Source organism: Acinonyx jubatus, chromosome D1, assembly GCF_027475565.1.
Source record: "Acinonyx jubatus isolate Ajub_Pintada_27869175 chromosome D1, VMU_Ajub_asm_v1.0, whole genome shotgun sequence".
Classification (NCBI taxonomy): Eukaryota; Metazoa; Chordata; class Mammalia; order Carnivora; family Felidae; genus Acinonyx; species Acinonyx jubatus.
This window is the reverse complement of record NC_069390.1, coordinates 5,428,390-5,448,923: the sequence shown is the minus strand read 5'-3', so window position 1 is coordinate 5,448,923 and position 20,534 is coordinate 5,428,390. Positions and strand designations below refer to the sequence as shown.

The following is a 20,534-nucleotide window of genomic DNA, read 5'->3' as shown; positions in this document are numbered from 1 at the left end:
TTCATTTAGTACACACCGGGCACAGAACTTTAAAACTTCTCCTTCCCTACCTACCATTTTATCACTGTGTGCCCCGCCTTCTCTCCGTGAAAAGCCTGTTCCAGGTCATCTCACCCAGGAAAGTGACATTTTATATCTTCGAGACAAGAAGGAAGATTCATTCATATCTGTGATTCTCTTCCATTCTCCAAAAGCAGTAGAGAAATTTCCAGGAAATTTTCACCAGTGCTACATTTGGTAACTTGACCAAGGTTTAAAACTTTGCAAACTGAAGCATGTGACTCTTGATCTCAGGGTTGTAGATTCAAGCCCCACTTTCGGAGGAGAGATTACTTAAATAAATATATATATAATAAAAACATATATAATGTATATTTATATATTTTTATTTTATATATATATGTATATATATATAATAGTAATAATAAACAAAAGCATTGTAAGCTGAGAAAGAGATATGTTAATATTTCTTTCAGTGACTGGTTGAGTTTTTAGTCTGATTTATATTCTGTTCAAAATTTAGGGGAAAAAAACAAATTGGATCAACTTAATTAAAGAAGAAAGCTTCCTGGTGTCAGTAAAGGTTCGGGTCAAATTTCTGCAGACCATTTGGTTTTCAGGGTAGCCCTGAGACTCACCAGGATCCTTTGGAATTCAGAATGGTTACAGTCTTATACACGTTAAAGCAGTAAAGTGGATTAAAACCTTTTGGACATGTTTCCAACTGGACATGAAGCAAAAAGTTATTTCTGATGCTTTCCTCTCAACATTATAGCTTTTGTTAAGTTTTGTTCTCTATGTTAAAGTTCCAGTGCAATGTCTTGCTTTGGAAATTGACACTGCAGTACTATCTCCTAGCCACCGGAGGGCCCTTTTTAGACAGCTGGATAACTCTTCTGTTTATCCAAGAGGTGAAAGTCACAGATAGCCCAGGTGAAGGAAAGTTCTTGAATTCCCTGGTTTTTTCACTCCTTCACTATTTCTGTGTTAGAGTCCAGCTGTCTGCCTGTCACTAGGTATTTCCTAATATCTAGTGCAATCTCTGGAGTATAGTAGGCACTCAGTAAATCTGTTGAGTGATTAAAATGCTTTCCCACTCTTCACAATGCAGGGCTCTCTCAGAGGACCTCAGAAAATCTTCTTGAGTACCTATAGGTCCATCACTGGACTTCTTTTCCTAACAGACCTCCAGGACAGTAATAAGTTTATTGTTGTTGTTGTTTATTTACATCCAAGTTAGCATATAGTACAACAATGATTTCAGGAGTAGATTCCTTAATGACCTGTACCCATTTTAGCCCATCCCCCCTCCCACAACCCCTCCAGCAACCCTCTGTTTGTTCTCTATATTTAAGAGTCTCATGTTTTGTCCCCCTCCCTGTTTTTATATTATTTTTGCTTCCCTTCCCTTATGTTCATCTGTTTTATATCTTAAATTCCACATGAGTGAAGCCATATATCTGTCTTTCTCTGACTAATTTGCTTAGCATAATACACTCTGGTTCCATCCACGTGGCAGTCTTGCAAATGGCAAGATTTCATTCTTTTTGATTGCCAAGTAATACTCCGTTGTATGTATATACAACATCTTCTTTATCCATTCATCCATCGATGGACATTTGGACTTTTTCCATACTTTGGCTATTGTCAGTAGTGCTGCTGTAAACATTGGGGTGCATGTGCCCCTTCAAAACAGCACACCTGTATCCTTTGGATAGACACCTGGTAGTGTAATTGCTGGGTTGTAAGGTATTTCTATTTTTGATGTTTTGAGGAACCCCCATACTGTTTCCAGAGTGGCTGCACCAGTTTGCATTCCCAACAGTGCATTCTTTCTCTGCATCCTCGGCAACAGCTTTGATCTACATTTTTGAAGGAAAGCATTCACTTTTATTTTTTTAAAAAATTTTATTTTTTCAAATGTTTTTATTTTTGAGAGAGAAAGAGACAGAGAATGAGCTGGGGGGAGGCAGAGAGCGAGGGAGACACAGAATCCAAAGCAGCCTCCAGGCTCTGAGCTGTCAGCACAGAGCCCGATGTGGGGCTCCAACTCACAAACCATGAGATCTTGACCTGAGCCGAAGTCAGACACTCAACCAACTGAGCCACCCAGGCACCCCTGTTTTTTTAAACAATTGTGCTAAAATACAAGTAACATAAAATTTACCATTATAATAATTTTTAAAGTATATATTTCAGTGGCATTAAATTTATTCACAGTGTGCAACCATCACCAGTTTCTAGTTCAGAATGTTTTCATCACCTGTATCTTTAGATATTTACCTAGGAGTGAAGTTGTTGGGTCACATGGTCATTCTGTGTTTAATTTATTGAGGAACCACCAAACTGTTTTCCACAGCAGCTGCACCACTTTACATTATTCCCAGCAAAGTCTTGAGGGTTCCAGTTTTTCTGCATCCTTGCCAGCACTTGTTATTTTCCTTTTTTTTTTTTTTTAATTTGTGGCTATCATAGTGGGTGTGAAATGGTATTACAAGACAATTTTGATTTATCATTAGCATTTTCTTCCAAAATATAAAGGGTAGGTTTGCTTTATTGCCTTATATTATGAGTTATATCTTATGTGTATTCTGCCATGTCTCCTTTATTATGGCCATATTCTAGTCCTCCTGACTATTATCTCATATCTCTGACTAGACTGTAAACGTCTTAGAAGCAGGGGACCAGGTCTTGATACTAGTTGTTATATCCACGAAGTCCAGGTATATAGTAGATGTTTGCTAGTTTCTTACAAATTGGACAATATTCTTTTTTTTTTTTTTTAATTTTTTTTAACGTTTATTTATTTTTGAGACAGAGACAGAGCATGAACGGGGGAGGGTCAGAGAGAGAGGGAGACACAGAATCCGAAGCAGGCTCCAGTCTCTGAGCTGTCAGCACAGAGCCCGACGCTGGGCTCAAACCCACAAACCGTGAGATCATGACCTGAGCCGAAGTCAGTTGCTTAACTGACGGAGCCACCCAGGCGCCCCTGAACAATATTCTTAATATCAGCAGCTTTTTATTCTCTTTCCTTTTCTTGACCACTATTATTTTAACTTTTTTAGCTGTCTTGCCTCTCCATATTGTCTCTTATGCTGCTGCTTCTGCTTGGAATTCTCTGTTGAATCTTTCTTGTTGAAATTCTATTTATTTTTCAAGGCCTAACTCAAAAGTCTCTTCTTCACCTTCTTTTCCTAAAAGGCTTCTCTGGTCAGTCCAATGTTACAAAAATAATAAAAATAATAATAATTTTCCTTTTATTTTTACTACTGTTTAATTGACACCTACTTTGTGTTAAATATTTTCCTTCACAGCGGCCTCCAATATTATTCCCAAGTTAAAGAAGAAGATATTAAGGTTCAGAGAAGTTAAATAGCTTTCCCAACTATTGTTAGAGCTGAAATTTAAACTTAGGTATCTTTGGCTTTAATTAGGCTATTGTTTTTCCTCCCTACTAATTTATGCATTTTCCTTTTTGTTGTAGTTGTTATAGTTGGTTGAGAATCTGATACAGATCTTTGTGTCCCTCATGGTGGCTTTATCAGTCAGTAAATATTTGTGAAATGAATGAAAAGGGAGGTTTATATTAGAAATGCTTAACAGGTTTTGGAAATAACCCTTTTAAACAGAAGAATGGACAGCTTCAGAATGAATCTAGTACTCACTCTATCACTGTATAGTGGATCAAAGTATAGGATAGATAAGATCCTTAAAACTGCATCAAAGCAGTGTAGTTCAGTGGTTAAGAGCATTAACTCTGGAGTTGGTGTAGAGTTCTGGGATTCTTGTCCTGCCTTGTCCTGCAAGTTACCTAACACCTATTTTCTCATCTATGAAATGGTGATTAGTACTTACCATTTAGAATTGTTAGGGTTGAGTAAGATATTGAATATAGGATTTGTTACCTGACCATATAGAAATATGCCATAGGGAATCGCTTTTTTATATTAACCTGTTGTTTTTCCCATTCTCTGTGGTTTGATTTTCTGTTGATTTATCCACCTTGAGTGATAGCTCTCTCCTTGCTTATTACTGAATACCCTGAATAAAGAAAGGATACTTTGTTTCCTTCTACTTGTATTTTATATTCTTAATATATTTGAGGATAATAGCAGCTCAGTAGAGATGATTGATACATCTTTCGTGGCAGGGAGTCGTCGCATGGTGGATGTCATGGACGTGAACACACAGAAAGGCATTGAAATGACCATGGCTCAGTGGACACGCTACTATGAGACCCCAGAGGAGGAGCGAGAAAAACTCTATAATGTCATCAGCCTAGAGTTCAGCCACACCAGGCTGGAGAATATGGTGCAGAGGCCCTCCACGGTTAGTCTGATCATTTTTTCCACATTGTCATTGTCACCAAGAGAGTTGTTTATATACTGGGAGAATTTATAACTTTTTTTTTATGTTTATTTATTAGAGTCAGTGGGGGGCGGGGCAGAGAGAGAGACGGAGAGGATCCCAAGCAGGCTCCGTGCTGTGAGCACACAGCTTGACTCTAGGCTTGATACATGAACCATGAGATCATGACCTGAGCTGAAATCAAGAGTCGGACGCTTAACCAACTGAGTCACTCAGGTGCCCCCTAATCATTCTTTTAAAATCAAGATCTCAGCCTGGGTGGCTGTCATTTAAGCTTCTTACTCTTAATTTTGGCTCAGGTCATGATCTCACTGTTTGTGAGATTGAACCCCACATCACGCTACACACTGACAGCACAGAGCCAGCTTGGGATTCTCTCCCTCTCTCTGCCCTTTTCCTGCTCTCTCTGATCCTCCCCCTGCTCTCTATCCCACACCCCAAAATAAAAAATAAACATTTAAAAATAAATAAAGTCAAGATCTCAGTGTTTTATTCTATCTCCATTTAATCATCCTAATTGCATCAAAATTATGATAATTGCTTCTAATACTGTTATTTTATATATACACCTACATTCAGCTTACCAGTAAGATGCATTGTTATTATCACTAAGACATTGATATGTACAGACCAGCAGGAAAATGTTCTTAGTATTTTACTATTATTACCTGAAGAGACAATGTAATTTTTTGTCATTGCTTCTTGTTACTGGAGATGGCTACAGCTAAGTACAGAATTTCTTATTAAGGGGCGCCTGGGTGGCTCAGTCGGTGAAGCATCCGACTTCGGCTCAGGTCATGATCTCACGGTTCATGAGTTTGAGCCTCACATTGGGCTCTGTGCTGACAGCTTGGAGCCTGGAAACTGCTTCGGATTCTGTGTCTCCTTTTCTCTCTGCCCCTCCCCCATTCACACTCTGTCTCTCTCTCAAAAATAAAGATTAAAAAAATTTTTTTTAAATTTCTTAAGAAAACTTTTATCTCCTTAGAATGATAAAAATCCTTTTATATTATAATTTGTTTGGTCATGTGGAAATATAGGAAGACAGTTAGAATTTAGTCTTGTTATTAGCCAAACATGGTGCACTTAATAAATAAAAAATATAGGGCACCTGGCTGGCTCAGTTGGTAGAGTATGCAACTCTTGATCTTGGGGTCATGAGTTCAAGCCCCACATTGACCATATAGAGCCTACTTTAAAGAAAAAGTTTTTTTAATGTACAATTCAGTGCATTAAAATAATAAGAGAGGGATGTAAGAATCACAATAACATTGTTTATAAATTGTTTTTAATATTGCTTATAAATTAACACTGTTAATATTTTTAGAATTTCAACTTAAAAATAAAGTGATTATAGCTATAAAAGTCAAACATTTATACTTTTCTGTTCTTAAAATTTAGAACTATGTCATTCACACATGAAGCCTTTTTTGTAACATTCTTAATTTATTCACTTTTGTTCCTAGCTTTAATGATAAAAATCCGTCATTATATAACAGAAAAATAATAGACCTAAATGGAGGAGTGGAACTATGGAAGGGCTCAGAAAAGGAAATTTTCTGGAGGACACAGAATAATGCACCAGTATTTTTTAGGGACCTAAAACATGACTGGAAAGATTGAGCTATTACCAAGGTCACTTCCTGAAAGCGGGAAAGCTTTCGATGACTTGCTATGTAAGCAATAATATGCTTATTCTGCTGGGGTATTATTTATTTATTTACTGGAGTATTTTTCCCCACAGTGTATCCTTCCATTTATTTAGGTATTTTCTAACATATCTCAGTAATGCTTTTTTATTTTTATTTTTTATTATTCTTTTTTTTTAATATTTATTTATTTTTGAGAGACAAATTGTGAGCAGAGGAGGGGCAGAGATTGAGAGGGAGACACAGAATCCAAAGGCTTCAGGTTCTGAACTGTCAGCACAGAGCCTAACATGGGGCTCAAACCCACAAACCGCGAAATCATAACCTGAGCCAAAGGTGGATGCTTAACCAACTGAGCCACCTAGTCACCCCAATAATGCTTTTTTAAAAACCAACTTTATTGAGGTATAATTGACATAAAATATACTCATTTTAAGTATACATTTCAATGAGTTTGAACAAATATACTTATTCTTGTAATCTTTCACATAAACCACATAATCTCTTATTCTCTGTGACATTCACACCTTCAGAGTTAGCGTATTATTGGTTCAAGTGCCCACCACGTGCTGAGCACTATGCTAGGTGCTAGAGGACCTGTGGAAGATAAGGTCATTGTCATTCTCACAGTGCTTAAAGTCTCACGGGGAAGAAAGACCAGAGGATAGACATTTTTATGAGCCACACTAATGGTAAGTGCTTCATAAGTGAATAAATATAGAGTGTGGTGGGGGCAAGAAGAAGGACCCCCCCCTAACCTAAACTGGATGAGAATTAGGGGAAACTCTTTGGAGGAAGTGATATCTAAGCTTGACATGAAAGAAATGAGGCAAAGGGAATGAAAACCAGAATTCCAGGCAGAAGAAGTAGTATGTGTAAAAGTAGGTGCAGTGGAAGAGGAAGGTGGGCAACCTTTAGGTGCCTCTTGGGGTGTTAGCATAAAATGGGATTTTCTGGTAAGGAGAGAGATTGTTTTCTGCTGTCATTCCAGCAGTACCTGAGAGGTAGCTGGAAAGTAACATACACAATGTGCAGATTTGTTTGGTGGTGGGAAAATCAGTTCATGTAAGGCTGTGAGCTTTTTTTGTGAAGCATATGAATAGATTAGGTCCTGGGTATTGGACTTCTTACCAGTTTGGCCCTAGTATTGATGCAGAACAGGTAGAAACTGGTGATTACCCCTTCTGGAGACTTGCTCTCACATGGATCGGGCCATTTAGTAAAAGGCCTACCCAGAGCCGAAAGATTAACCGAAGGAAAAAAGTATGAGTCCCATACCACAAGACGATACCTAATAATACCAAAAAATGAGAGGCCAGAATGAGTGACTCAGTGCTGCAGGTGAGAAATTCTGGCCAAAGAAATTCAGCTTTCTCTGAATGAAAATTGAGAAAAAAATACCCATGTGTTCTTAACCCTTCTTTTCCCCATCCAGACATAAGAGCTTATACTGTCTTGAGCAAGTATTGTTATTCATTATTCTGTTAAAGTGTTAGCAAAGGAGAGGACCATGAGATAGAAGGTGCTGACCACTACATTAAGAGAACAGAAAGTAGATTTTGTTTGAGGGAAAGGAAGGAAGTTGGAGTTCATTCAGTGTTTGAGACCCAGTGGATGCTTGGTTAAAACTATTGGCTCCCTGAGCAGAAATCTTTGAAGTGCAGCCACAAGTTAACTTCATGGTTGCTCTCAACTTGCATGTCATTGTGATCCCTTCCAGCCTTGCTCCCACGGTTTCCTAGACACCTGCCTCATATCATTATGCACAGATTGTATGCATTTGTCCAGATCTATATTGTCAGGGAAATAAATTATTAAATACAGGTATTGTTGTAAAGCTTACTGTATACGTATGTTTTATAGCCTTAAGTTAGATTATTTGTAGTGTCAATACTGTACTGGACTCCTGTTTTGGCTCACATTTTATCTACCTGAGACTGTTTCTTGGAGGTCAGTGGTTGGGTAATGCACACATTTGAAGGTAGAGGACATGTTATAGTTCAGTGTAAAGTGCAGATACGTCATATTGCTTTCACTTCTTTCAGCACATATAATTTAAAATAGATTACCAAATATAAAAGATCTGTATGCTGAAAACTATAGAAAAAGATCTGTATGCTGAAAACTATAGAAAACTTACAAAGGAAATTGAATAAGACACAAAGAAATGGAAAAACATTCCATGCTCGTGGATTGGAAGAACAAATATTGTTAAAATGTCAATACTACCCAAAGCACTCTACATATTCAGTGCAATCCCAATCAAAATTGCACCAGCATTCTTCTCAAAGCTAGAACAAACAATCCTAAAATTTGTGTGGAACCACAAAAGACCCCGGATAGCCAAAGTTATGTTGAAAAAGAAAACCAAAGTGGGAGGCATCACAATCCTGGACTTTAGCCTCTACTACAAGGCTGTAATCATCAAGACAGTATGGTACTGGCACAAGAACACATAGACCAATGGGATAGAATAGAGAACCCGGAATTGGACCCACAGACATATGGCCAACCAGTCTTTGACAAAGCAGGAAAGAGCATCCAGTGGAAAAAAAGACAGTCTCTTTAGCAAATGGTGCTGGGAGAACTGGACAGCAATATGCAGAAGAATGAATCTGGACCACTTTCTTACACCAGACACAAAAATAAACTCAAAATGGATGAAAGACCTAAATGTAAGACAGGAAACCATCAAAACCCCAGAGGAGAAAACAGGCAACAACCTCTTTGACCTCAGCTGCAGCAATTTCTTGCTTGACACGTCTCCAAAGGCAAGGGAAATAAAAGCAAAACAAACTGTTGGGACCTCATCAAGCTAAAAAGCTTCTGCACTACAAATGAAGCAATCAACAAAAGTAAAAGGTAACCAATGGAATGGGAGAAGATATTTGCAAATGACATATCGGATAAAGGGTTAGTATCCAAAATCTGTAAAGAATGTACCAAACTCAACACCCAAAAAACAAGTAGTCCCGTGAAGAAATGGGCAGAAGACATGAATAGACACTTTCCCTAAGAAGACATCCAAATGGCCAACAGATGCATGAAAAGATGCTCAACATCACTCATCATTAGGGAAATGCAAAAACCACATTGAGATACCACCTCACACCGGTCAGAGTGACTAACATTAACAACTCAGGAAACAACAGATGTTGGCAAGGATGTGGAGAAAACAGGAACCCTCTTGCACTGTTGGTGAGAATGCAAACTGGTACAGCCGCCCTGGAAAACCGTGTGGAGATTCCTCAAAATACTAAGAATAGAACTACCCTACGACCCAACAATAGTGCTACTTGGAATTTATCCAAAAGATACAGGAGTCCTGATTCATAGGGGCACATGTACCCCAATGTTTATAGAAGTGCTTTCAACAATAGCCAAATTATGGAAAGAGCCCAAATGTACATCAACTGATGAATGGATAAAGAAGATGTGGTTTATACGTACAATGGAATACTATTTGGCAATGAGAAAGAATGAAATCCTGCCATTTGCAACAACATGGATGGAACTGGAGGGTATTATGCTAAGTGAAATAAGCCAGTCAAAGAAAGACAAATATCATATGTTTTCACTCATATGTGGAACTTGAGAAACTTAACAGAAGACCTTGGAGGAAGGGAAGGGGAAGAAATAGTTTTAAACAGAGAGGGAGGCAAACTATAAAAGACTCTTAAATACAGAGAACAAACCGTGGGTTGATAGGGGGTGTGGGAGGGGGGAAATGGGTGATGAATATTGAAGAGGGCACTTGTTGGTATGAGCACTGGGTGTTGTATGTAAGTGATGAATCACAGGATTCTACCCCCGAAACCAAGAGCACACTGTGTATACACTATGTGTTAGCTAACTTGACAATAAATTATATATGTTTTAAAAAATACAGAATTATACATTTAGCCACATGTATTTTTAATGACCTAGTATTATGTTCATGTAGTTAGTGATCATAAAAACCAAGTGATGAAAGATGGAAAATAAAGGTGAAATGAAAATGAAATAAAAAATAGATTACTAAATTCTGCTAACATTATCTCAAGAAATTTTAACATGTATTTACATGTAATCCTCACAATATCCCTTGGAGTTAATTATCCTCATTTTAGAAATGAGTTCCAGGGACTTGCATGTGATCTTGAGAAAACATGACAGACCTGGAACTTCTGATTCCTAACCTAGTAGATTCTACATTGTTCATGTAGGGCTACAAATCCCTATTGGATTTGTTTCTTTTTCTCCTCCTCCTCCTCCTCCTCCTCCTCCTCCTCCTCCTCCTTTTAAAACTTTGGATGTCTTAGCTGCTCTAACAGTTCACTGTGTTACATCTCTGGTAAGTTTAGAAGTACCATCCAGACAGCACCTTTGATTGAATTAGAAAAATACAGTTGATTATACCAGTATTGACACAGAGGGGATACTACTGTGTTATTTAATGACTTCATTTTCATTAGTGCTATCTTTGTGGTGTTGACGGGTCCATTAGCCTTTATTCTCATTGAAAAATTATTTCTAGAAGGTTTGCCTGTCGACCCTAAGATTCACCAACAGATTGTTTTATTTTGTTTATAATTAAATTATAGTCTTTCAGTGTGTATTTTGAGAAATTCTGTTTTTCTGGACTTTAAAGTTCTCTTTAATCCCAGTCCTTCCATTGAATCCTAAATGTTTCCTTCTCCTTTTTAAAGGTGGATTTCATTGACTGGGTAGACAACATGTGGCCGAGGCATTTGAAGGAAAGTCAGACTGAATCAACAAATGCCATCTTGGAGATGCAGTACCCCAAAGTGCAGAAGTAAGTGGCTTTCCCTGCATTTCCTCAGGTGTATCACCGGGAAACCAGAGTGATGGCAAGGAATGGTTCCTCCCTTTGGAGCCTTGGTCTGTGTCCTAAATGATCAAAAAGATGAATTCTTTAAACAGATTTTACAGTTTCAGAGGGAAGAGTATATATAACGGTGTCATAACCCACAATTACATAGTTTAAAGAAAATGTGTCGTTCTGGTAACATGATGACGCAGTTGTGCTCCTCTTACTGACTGGGAATTGATTATGTGGAAGGTGGGGTGCACAAGGGGAGAGTGTGGTATTGTGGTGGGGCATGCTCTCTTTTTCTAATCGGTGCACTAATGGCTGCTGTTTTTTTTTGGGTCAGGTACTGTCTGATGAGTGTTCGAGGCTGCTATACTGACTTCCATGTGGACTTTGGTGGTACCTCTGTTTGGTATCACATCCATCAAGGGGGAAAGGTACGGTCATAGTTGGGATGGGGGTTGGAATCTGAAGCTGGTTATATGTCTCTGCTTCAGTTCATGCATGCCTAATATACCTAGAAATGAATCTGCTAGGAAATTGTCCCCTATTCTAGAGAGAAACGTTGATTACATTGACCCTTTTGGCTTGACTTCAGTAGGAATTCGTATTCTTCTAGTCTGCTGTCATAATACCAATATTGGCATAGTACTTAGTAAACCTCAGCAGCCTTATTTTTAGATTCCCAAGGCAGAATTCTCCACATGAAGACAAGAAAGTGGTTTTAGGAAGACAAGACAATTTCTCTACGTGGAAGTGTAATAAAGTAGTAGATGGCAACACAAATTTTGTATAGATTCAGGATGAAATCAGCAAATTAGAATCCAAACCACCTTTCCCTATTTTGAAGGCATTGATCTGAAATGTGGCCAGAGGAAGCCTTTAAGTCCTCCCTAAGGATGTGAATAGATTTTGAAAGATTATTCTCATTCGTAAAGAACTGTATTCCAGCTTGTCAGATTGTTTCTGAATGCTGTGTGAGAATGGAAATCTGGGATTAATGTTGGAGGTTTGTAGTATTACGCTCTTATTATTAGTTACCCTTTTTTCCCTTGCTAGAAGTAGATGCGTTTGTGAGAGAAGTAGAACTGGAATGAAAACACATAATGCTTTTAAAATGTGAGGTCCTAATTTAGAACAACTATACCTCCAAATCCAAAGTCATTTTGTTTGCTTTGGATCCATTTCAATGGTATCTCAAGTTTTGTCCTTTTGGTCTTGGTTACTACCCTAGAACAAAGTAAGCTAGGCCTGTCTCTAGAAGATATTGTACCTACTGTATTTCTTAGGACTGTAGAGGCCAGACAGCCAGGGGCAAGTAAGGGACCTCCTAGGTAACAAACTGAATGTCCCTCTTCTCCCTGAGTCCTGGATGGGTTCTGGGTTCTACAGTCAAACTCCAGGGAAGCCCTAAAGCCATTTCATCAAGTGAAGGACAGAAAATATCTGCTTTCTTGGGGCCTCTAGAATTTCCCAAATGGTCAGGTTCTGTAGGCTAGGAGGACTGCTTGCTGCTCTTCTGCCTGTTGGCCTTAACTTTGTACCTGTTTATCAGTTGAGGGAGACGACTGGGTCATGTCAATGGCTGTTAACAGACTGAAGTTTTTTAACTCACAGGTCTTCTGGCTCATCCCCCCTACAGCCCACAACCTGGAGCTGTACGAGAATTGGCTGCTGTCAGGGAAACAGGGAGACATCTTTCTGGGTGACCGGGTATCAGATTGTCAGCGCATTGAGCTCAAGCAGGGCTATACCTTCGTCATTCCCTCAGGTAAGCAAGATGGGAAAAAATTAGTTGTTTACTCTAGCCACTAGAATTAATGGATTACCACCAAGAGTGGTTGTGATGCTGGGGTGGACAGAAAACAATAGTGTCCTTTCCTGTCATTATGGATTAGATGGTAAGAATGTGGATTTTTGAAAAAGGCACTGATTTTCCACTAAAATCAGAATTGTCAGTGGTGGCTTCTCACAGAAGGTCTACATTTGGACTGCACATTAGGTCTAGGTAATCAGAATCTCTAAGGATAAGACCTGGTCAGCGGGCAGTATCTAACGTCTGGGTGAAAGAGACCTACTTTCTAAGGGATGTCTATGAAGGCTGGAGTGTAGTAGCATCAGTGATAATTTTTAGGAGGTCACTAGTTACAAAATAAGTATTTACAGCACAGATTTTGAAGTCACAGACCTGTATTAGAATTCTGACACTTGTAAAAAAAAAAAAAAAGAAGAAGAAGAAGAAGAATTCTGACACTTGTTTACCTGCTAATACCTTTTTGGTCAAATATTTAAACCTCTGTCACATTTTGTTTTGAGGAGTAAATGGAAATACATGTCAGCTCTTGTACTGCACCTTCACAGTAGGTGCTCCTGTAAATAGAAGCAGCATTTTTTAAGCTTACTGTATGCTAAACACTTTACGTGCATTTTCTGATTTAATACTTACTAGTAACCATATAAAGTTTAATTTTTATAGAGGAATATTGAGGCTGCAAGAGATTAAATAACTTGACCAACCACTAAGTAACAATCAGAGTAAAAAGTAGGATCTAGGAGTATTATACTAGTTCTCTGAGAGAGCCATGTTGTAATGTGTGCTTACAGTCACTACCCTCCATTCCCTTTCTTCTAGGCTGGATTCATGCTGTGTATACTCCTACGGACACATTAGTCTTTGGAGGCAATTTTTTGCATAGTTTCAATATCCCCATGCAATTAAAAATATACAACATTGAAGATCGGACACGGGTAAGTAATTGTATTATGTAACAGTTGGATGTGAAGAGATTAACTCCATTTAAGCCAGATGTTAGATTCACTGGTAGTTTATCTCAAAATTTCAAAATTTTTCTTTGAGTTAAAGTGCAGTGTTAACATTTCAGGGACACTGAGAAAAAAGTTTTAACAAGATCTACCTGCTTATTTTGGGGAACTCTAATTCTTTGAGGTTCTTGATATCTTGGATTTTTATAAGGCTAGAGATAGACATTTGGTAATCTTTTGAGCCATGTTTTTAATATGTATGCTCGTAGAATAACCCAGTGTAATGGGATTCATCAAGTCAAAAGTCACAACTTTGAGTGCATGTATGTATCTTTATTCTGATTACTGTCTAACATGTGAAATGTTGTACTTTTCTTTTTTAATGTTTATTTATTTTGAGAGAGAATAAGGGAGGGGCAGAGTGAGAATCTCGAGCAGGCTCTGCCCTGTTAGTACAGAGCCCGACTCCAGGCTCAATTTCAAGAATTGTGAGATCATGACATGAGCCGAAATCAAGAGTTGGACACTTAACCGACTGAGCCACCCAGGTGCCTCTGTACTTAATAAATAAATGTGCATACAGCTTTTCTCAGCTGGGGTTCCATGAGAGAATTAAGTCTTTTAGAAAATGATATGTGTGTCTTATTCTCTTGGTTTTCTTTCCCTAGGATGTTACATAGCTGATACCATTCTAGATATATAGGAGAAAAAGTTCATTACATGTAGTGGGTACCCTAGCAAGAGTTGGCAAACTTTTTCTGAAAAGGATCAGAGAGTGAAATACTTAAACGAATGAGCATGGCTCAAATAAAATAGAATTTTATTTATGGACACTGAAATTTGAATTTCATATAGTTTTCCCATATCCCAAAATGCTCTAATTTTAGGGTTTTTTTTCAGCCATTTAAAAATGTAAAAACATTCTTAGCTCACAGAAAAACAGGCAGCAGACCAAATCCACTAGCTGCTGTTTGTTGGCCAACCCATGTCTTGGGGAAACAGGGCTTAATCTTTAGCAGAACCCAAGTTGGTGAGGGCTGAATTATATATGATGAAAGTATAGATGTTGTAGACATTAAACAGCAGTTAGAGTATAGAGCCTTTAGAAGGCATGATGTTCTCACCTTGTTCTCAAGTAGTTCAACATAATAGTAATAACAACAACAACAACCATGTTGGGGCACCTGGTTAAGTTGCTTGGTTAAGTCAGTTGTTTAAGCGTCTGACTCTTAATATGGGCTCAGGTCATGATCTCAGAGTTCGTGAAATCGAGCCCCCTCCTCAGGCTCTGCGCTGAGCATGGCGCTTGCTTGGGATTCTTTCTGTCCTCTCTCTGCTCCTCCCCTGCTCGTGCATGCTCTCTCTCTCAAAATAAATAAATTAAGTTTAATAATAATAATTACAGCCACGTATGTGAATAGAGATTAGCAAATGTGGGGAAATGTTAATAGCTGGTGAATCTTGAAGAATGCTGTAAGCATTCTTAAACTTTTTGGCAGATTAAAAAAAATAATAAGATAAAACAGAGGGGGAGGCAAACCATAAGAGATTCTTAAATACAGAGAACAAACTGAGTGTTGCTGGAGGGGTGGTGGGTGGGGGGAGGTGAGTTAAATGGGTGACGGGCATTAAAGAAGGCACTTTTCTGAGCACTGGGTGTCCTATGTAAGAGATGAATCACTGGGCTCTACTCCTAAAGCCAAAACTATAGTGTATGTTAACTAACTTGAATATTAAAAAAAAAAAAAAGAAAAGAAAAGAAAGAAAGAGAGAGAGAGAGAAAGAAAGAACTTTTTTAGCAGATTTGAAAGTTTGCAAAGTTAAATTTAAAAAAAATCACAATTTGGGACGCCTAGGTGGCTCAGTCGCCTAAGCATCCGTTGATTTTGGCTGAGGTCATGACCTCACAGTAGTGAGACTGAGCCCCACATTGGGCTCTGAGCTAAGTGTGGAGCCTGCTTAAGATTCCGTCTCTCCTTCTTTCTCTGTCCCTCCTCTGCTTGCTCTCTCCCTAAAAATAAATAAATAAATAATCACAATTAGTGAAGACGTTACAATTTTTGGAAGGAATAGTCATTGACCTGTTTACTGCGAACATGATCAGTTAGCTATGTTGGTGCCTATTTTGAAATATTTATTTTGGTTAGGAGCTATTACACACAACAGTGGTATTGTTCGTGTTCTAGGGATTGCCCTACTTGAATTAAGAAGATACAGTGCTTTTAAAATAAATTTTATAAAAGTAAATTTCTGCTTATTAAGAGTAATGAGGGGTTCCTGGGTGGCTCAGTCAGTTGAGCATCCAACTTCAGCTCAGGTCATGATCTCACAGATCATGGGTTTGAGCCCCATGTCGGGCTGTCAGCATAGAGCCTGGAGCCTGCCTCGGATTCTGGGTCTCCCTCTCTCTCTGACCCTCCCTGCTCTCACTCAGTCTGTTTCTCTCTCTCTGAAAATAAACAAACATTTAAAAAAAAAAAGTAAACTACAAAAAATAATTAGTAAGTTTGAAATTATAATAATAGTAAAAAGTTAAAGTTAAAATGTTTCAAAATAATGTAATTTCACAGAATACTCTTATTTAACTCCAAATTATTCTGAGGTAATACCACTTATCTACTGTAAGAATCTGAAAATTAGTTTTTAGAAAGTACTCCCCTTTTTTGGCCTAAAAATTACTGTATTATACCCATGATTTAATTGCTTAGTTGCTCAGTTTGAGGGAAGAAAGGGAGAATATGTATATATTCAGTGGCATAGGTGAAATGAGGTACCTTACCTTCACATGGAGTTTCTTACAGACTGTTAAACTGGTAATAACTGATCTTGATTTACCTATCTAATTTTCTAAGACTTTGTTTTTTGTTTATGAAAAAAATGTCAAATTTCAGTCTAACCACCATATTATTCCATTTTTCCTAAGTATAGCTTAATTCTTTCATTCTCAATAAGGAACTCCTCTGTGTTTCTACAAAATTTCATTGAGTCCCTTCATATGTATGTACAAAGCAATTATTTTTTTATTGCTTTCTACACCAGCCTTTTGTGTGCCAATACCAGCTGGTATCCAGTTAATGTATTACCTTACAAAAATGCAGTGTGTTGTAAATTTAAGACAATGTTTTTGGTTTCTTTTGCCATGCCAGTGTGGAAATACCATACTATTTACACGAGTGCTGAGGGGCACCTGGGTGGCTCAGTTGGTTAAGCATCCAACTTTGGCTTAGGTCATGATCTCATGGTTTGTGAGTTCAAGCCCCACATTGGTTTCTCTGGTGTCAGCACAGAGCCTGCTTCAGATTCTCTGTCCCCACTGTCTATCTGTTCCTCCCCCGCTCATTCTCTCTCTCTCTCTCTGTCTCTCCCTCCCTCCCTCCCTCTCTCCTTCTCTCCCTCTCTCCCTCTCTCTCCTCTCTCTCCTCTCTAAATAAATAAACTTTAAATAAACTTGAATGCTGATAATTGTTCCACTGGTAGCACTGAAAAGCTCAATTCTGTAAGGTGGATTTTTTAAAAACTCTCTCCCTGCCCCACAAAAAATTTTAGCCCAGTCTTAGAAACTGATATACTCTGTAGTATCTGGCAACATAGATAAAATATGAGGCAAGTTGGGTATGTGATATCTTGGCTGTTATTAATGCAGTCTGATGAGTTCCAAGTAAAAAATCAAAAGTTTAATGATCTACTATAAATTACCTTTTTTTTTTTTTTTTACTGTCAGTATTAGCTTTCAACAGAGTCCCAGAGGGCTGTAGAATTTTGGGTTGTCCTGAACTTTTAATAAAGACCCTTCCAGAAAAGTGTTAATACCTGTAAAAGGTGAGCAGAGAGGTCCGTGTATTATATTTAACTTGGGGGCATCTAGTGCCTGTTAATTCTTGTGGTCCCCCTCCCACACCTTACCAAAAGTAAATTAGTTTGACCTTCTTTTAAGCTCTTATTTATTTTTCAGTAGGCTTTAGGCCCAATGTGGGGCCTGAGCTCATGACCCTGAGATCAAGAGTTGTGTGCTCTACTGACTGAGCGAGCCAGGCACCCCCAATTTGACTTTTAAATAAAGGAGGAAAACCTCTTCTAGTTGTTAAAACTGTAGTTGCTTAAGAGACCTCGATTCAGGGACACCTGAGTGGCTCAGTTGGTTAAGCATTCGACTCTTGATCTCAGCTCAGGTCTTGATCTCAGGGTTGTGAGTTCAGGCCCTCCATGTTGGGCTCTGCGTTGGGCGTGAAGCCTACTTAGAGAGAGAGAGAGAGATTCAGAGCCTGGCTCCTCTGAATTGGAAACCTAATGAAAGGTACATACCTCTCCTGCCTTGCAATGAGGAAAGTAATCTCATTCCACAGTCCTGCTCCATGACCTAGTGAAGGATTTTAAAAGTGGCCTGGCATCCAGATTTCCTTGATTCAGGAATACTGCCTGACGCGGAGCTTTGAAAAGGAGATGAGAACGTACTCAGGAGTTGAATATTCAAAACAATCTTAGAAGTATTGTATGGCTTATCCTTTTGAAAGATGTCCTCTCTAAAAGATGATGGCAAAATATATATAGGTTAGTCCCCATTGTTGATCTTCCTTACTGGTTAATCCATGCTGATTTGCCTTTTCTTTGACTATGCTAGATCTAAAGGGCAGTTCTTTTTATTATTATTTAGCTGGAATAATTTCATGCTACTTCTGGAGGACATGAAAAAAAAAAACTAAGACAATGGCTGATTAGGCCATGTGGAACAGTAATCTAATTTGTGGACTTGCCCTTTTGGCAGACTACAAAGTACTGTACAGACAAGCTGAGAGTTGATGGTGGGAAAAATACTGTCTTGTGTCTTAGACTAGACAAAGCTTGAGAATGAGTCTCTAATTATACTTTTCTATAACTTCAACTCATGTCCTGTTTTCCATTAGATTCTTTGTTTCCTGGTCTTCTGATTGAGGTTAAAACTGTAGTGAAGGCAAGACTGCTTGGCACACCTTTATGTCCTAAGAACCCTGAAACCATTTTCTCAAGTATATTGTGTCTTACTCTAACACTTTACTCCCTGTCCCACAACTTTTTTTTTTTTTTAAGAGAGTGAGTGTGAGAGCCAGGGAGAAGGGGCATTGGAGAGAGAGAAAGGGAGGGAGGGAGAGAGAGAGAGAGAGAGAGAGAGAGAGAATGAATCTCAAGCAGGCTCCACGCCCAATGCAGAGCCCGACATGGGGCTTGATCTCACAAGCCTGGGAACATAACCTCAGCCAAAACCAAGAATTGGCTGCTCAACCCAGGCGCCCCCATAACTTCTTTTGATGCTTTCCCAAGACACCTTCTTGGTGGTTCTGAGATACCTTTTAATTTCTAGTGATTGTTTCCCAAGACCAACATTTTTCAGGTTGTCAGATCCACTTAGATTCTTGTTCCAGTTGCCACCCTACGTTTCAGGTTGACGAGAGAGCATTTTTCCTGGGTTAATCTTTGCAGTGATTCAGTTTGTCTTACTCTCTTTCCTTGAAAATTGTTATCAGCTTGCTTTTTCTCATTGTTTTGTTCCCATGCAGGTTCCAAATAAGTTCCGCTATCCATTCTACTATGAGATGTGTTGGTACGTGTTGGAGCGCTATGTATACTGCATAACCAACCGCTCCCACCTAACTAAGGAATTTCAAAAAGAGTCCCTCAGTATGGGTAAGTGTTCTGCCTACGTGAACTTACCTGCTTGGGTCTACAAAATTCATTCGTTGAAGCTGAATGTTGTTTACAGCTGATCTCTTACCCAGATGTGAATTATTAGGCAAAATGAAATATCTGGATCTCCTCTTTGTCTGAGTTGTTAGTACCTTAGCTCCTTAAGAAAGATGATCACTTTTCTGCTGTGTTTTATTGTATAAAGAGTGGTCTTTGGCAAAGTAAAAACTAAGAACACGCCATCATACTAACTCTTACTGTATTCCAGGCACTTTACTAAGCAGTGTATATACATTAAATTCTAATCATTACTGATGAGGGTAGGTATTATTATCTCATTTTACAGATGGTGGCATTTAAGTTTCAAGGAGATTAAAAAACTTTATCTGTGATCTTATAGTTAATAAGTGGGAAATAATAACGGTTAATAAGTGGGGAAGGTACAGTTTGAATCAGATTGGTAAGACTCTACAATCTATATCCTTAACTTCTATGCTTTAATGTTTCCCCAACTTCTATCAAGAGAAATATTTTATTGGGTGGCAAGATACTTTGTTTTTCTCCTGACTCTCACTGAGATTGGCAGCTTCAAAACTGAGAACAGTGGATGTGATTAGACAAGAGTACTTTCGTTTTCTTTCTTGATTTTTTTAAATGTTTGTTTATTTACTTTGAGAGAGAGGGAGAGAGAAAATCCCAAGCAGGGTTTTTGCTGTCAGCATGGAGTCTGACATGGGGCTTGATCCCAGGAACCATGAGATCATAACCTGAGCCGAAATCAAGAGCCAGACACTTAACCAACTGAGCCACCCAGATGCCCCAGGATACTTTCAGTTGTACATTTTTAGGCTGTTCTATACCCTAAGGTGCAGAGGAGCCAACACTGTAATATCTTGTGGTCATATGTTTCATGGAATCTTCAATCTAAACCAGATATTTTTGGGGCACCTGGGTGGCTCAGTCAGTTGAGTGTCCGACTTCAGCTCAGGTCATGATCTTGCAGTTTGTGAGTTCGAGCCCCGCGTCGGGCTCTGTGCTGATGAGCCTGGAGCCTGCTTCGGATTCTGTCTCCCTCTCTGTCCCCCCACTCGTGTGCACACTCTCTCTCATTCTCTCTCACAAAAATAAATAAACATTAAGAAAAAAAAAAAAACTAAACCAGATATATTTTTTCTTTGAGGGTTGTTTATATTCTTGTTTGAAAATAAAAAATGGTCGAGTACATGAAAGCAGGATACAGAATTGTGTATGTAGCATAATCCCAGTGCAACTATAGTCGT

At 38.6% G+C, this 20,534-nt stretch overlaps 1 protein-coding gene across 5 annotated transcripts in view; it reads left to right on the top strand.

The window, feature by feature from the left end:
* The window catches only part of KDM2A (lysine demethylase 2A), a 113,458-nt gene that overhangs the window by 66,571 nt on the left and 26,353 nt on the right, over positions 1 to 20,534 (top strand). For all 5 annotated transcript variants that reach the window (XM_053202864.1, XM_027045507.2, XM_015067955.3 and 2 more), the window contains 6 exons: positions 4,154 to 4,332; positions 10,709 to 10,815; positions 11,177 to 11,270; positions 12,451 to 12,604; positions 13,466 to 13,581; positions 19,128 to 19,254. In XM_053202864.1, the coding sequence (XP_053058839.1) occupies positions 4,154 to 4,332; positions 10,709 to 10,815; positions 11,177 to 11,270; positions 12,451 to 12,604; positions 13,466 to 13,581; positions 19,128 to 19,254 (777 nt within the window). The remainder of the gene's footprint in view (positions 1 to 4,153; positions 4,333 to 10,708; positions 10,816 to 11,176; positions 11,271 to 12,450; positions 12,605 to 13,465; positions 13,582 to 19,127; positions 19,255 to 20,534) is intronic.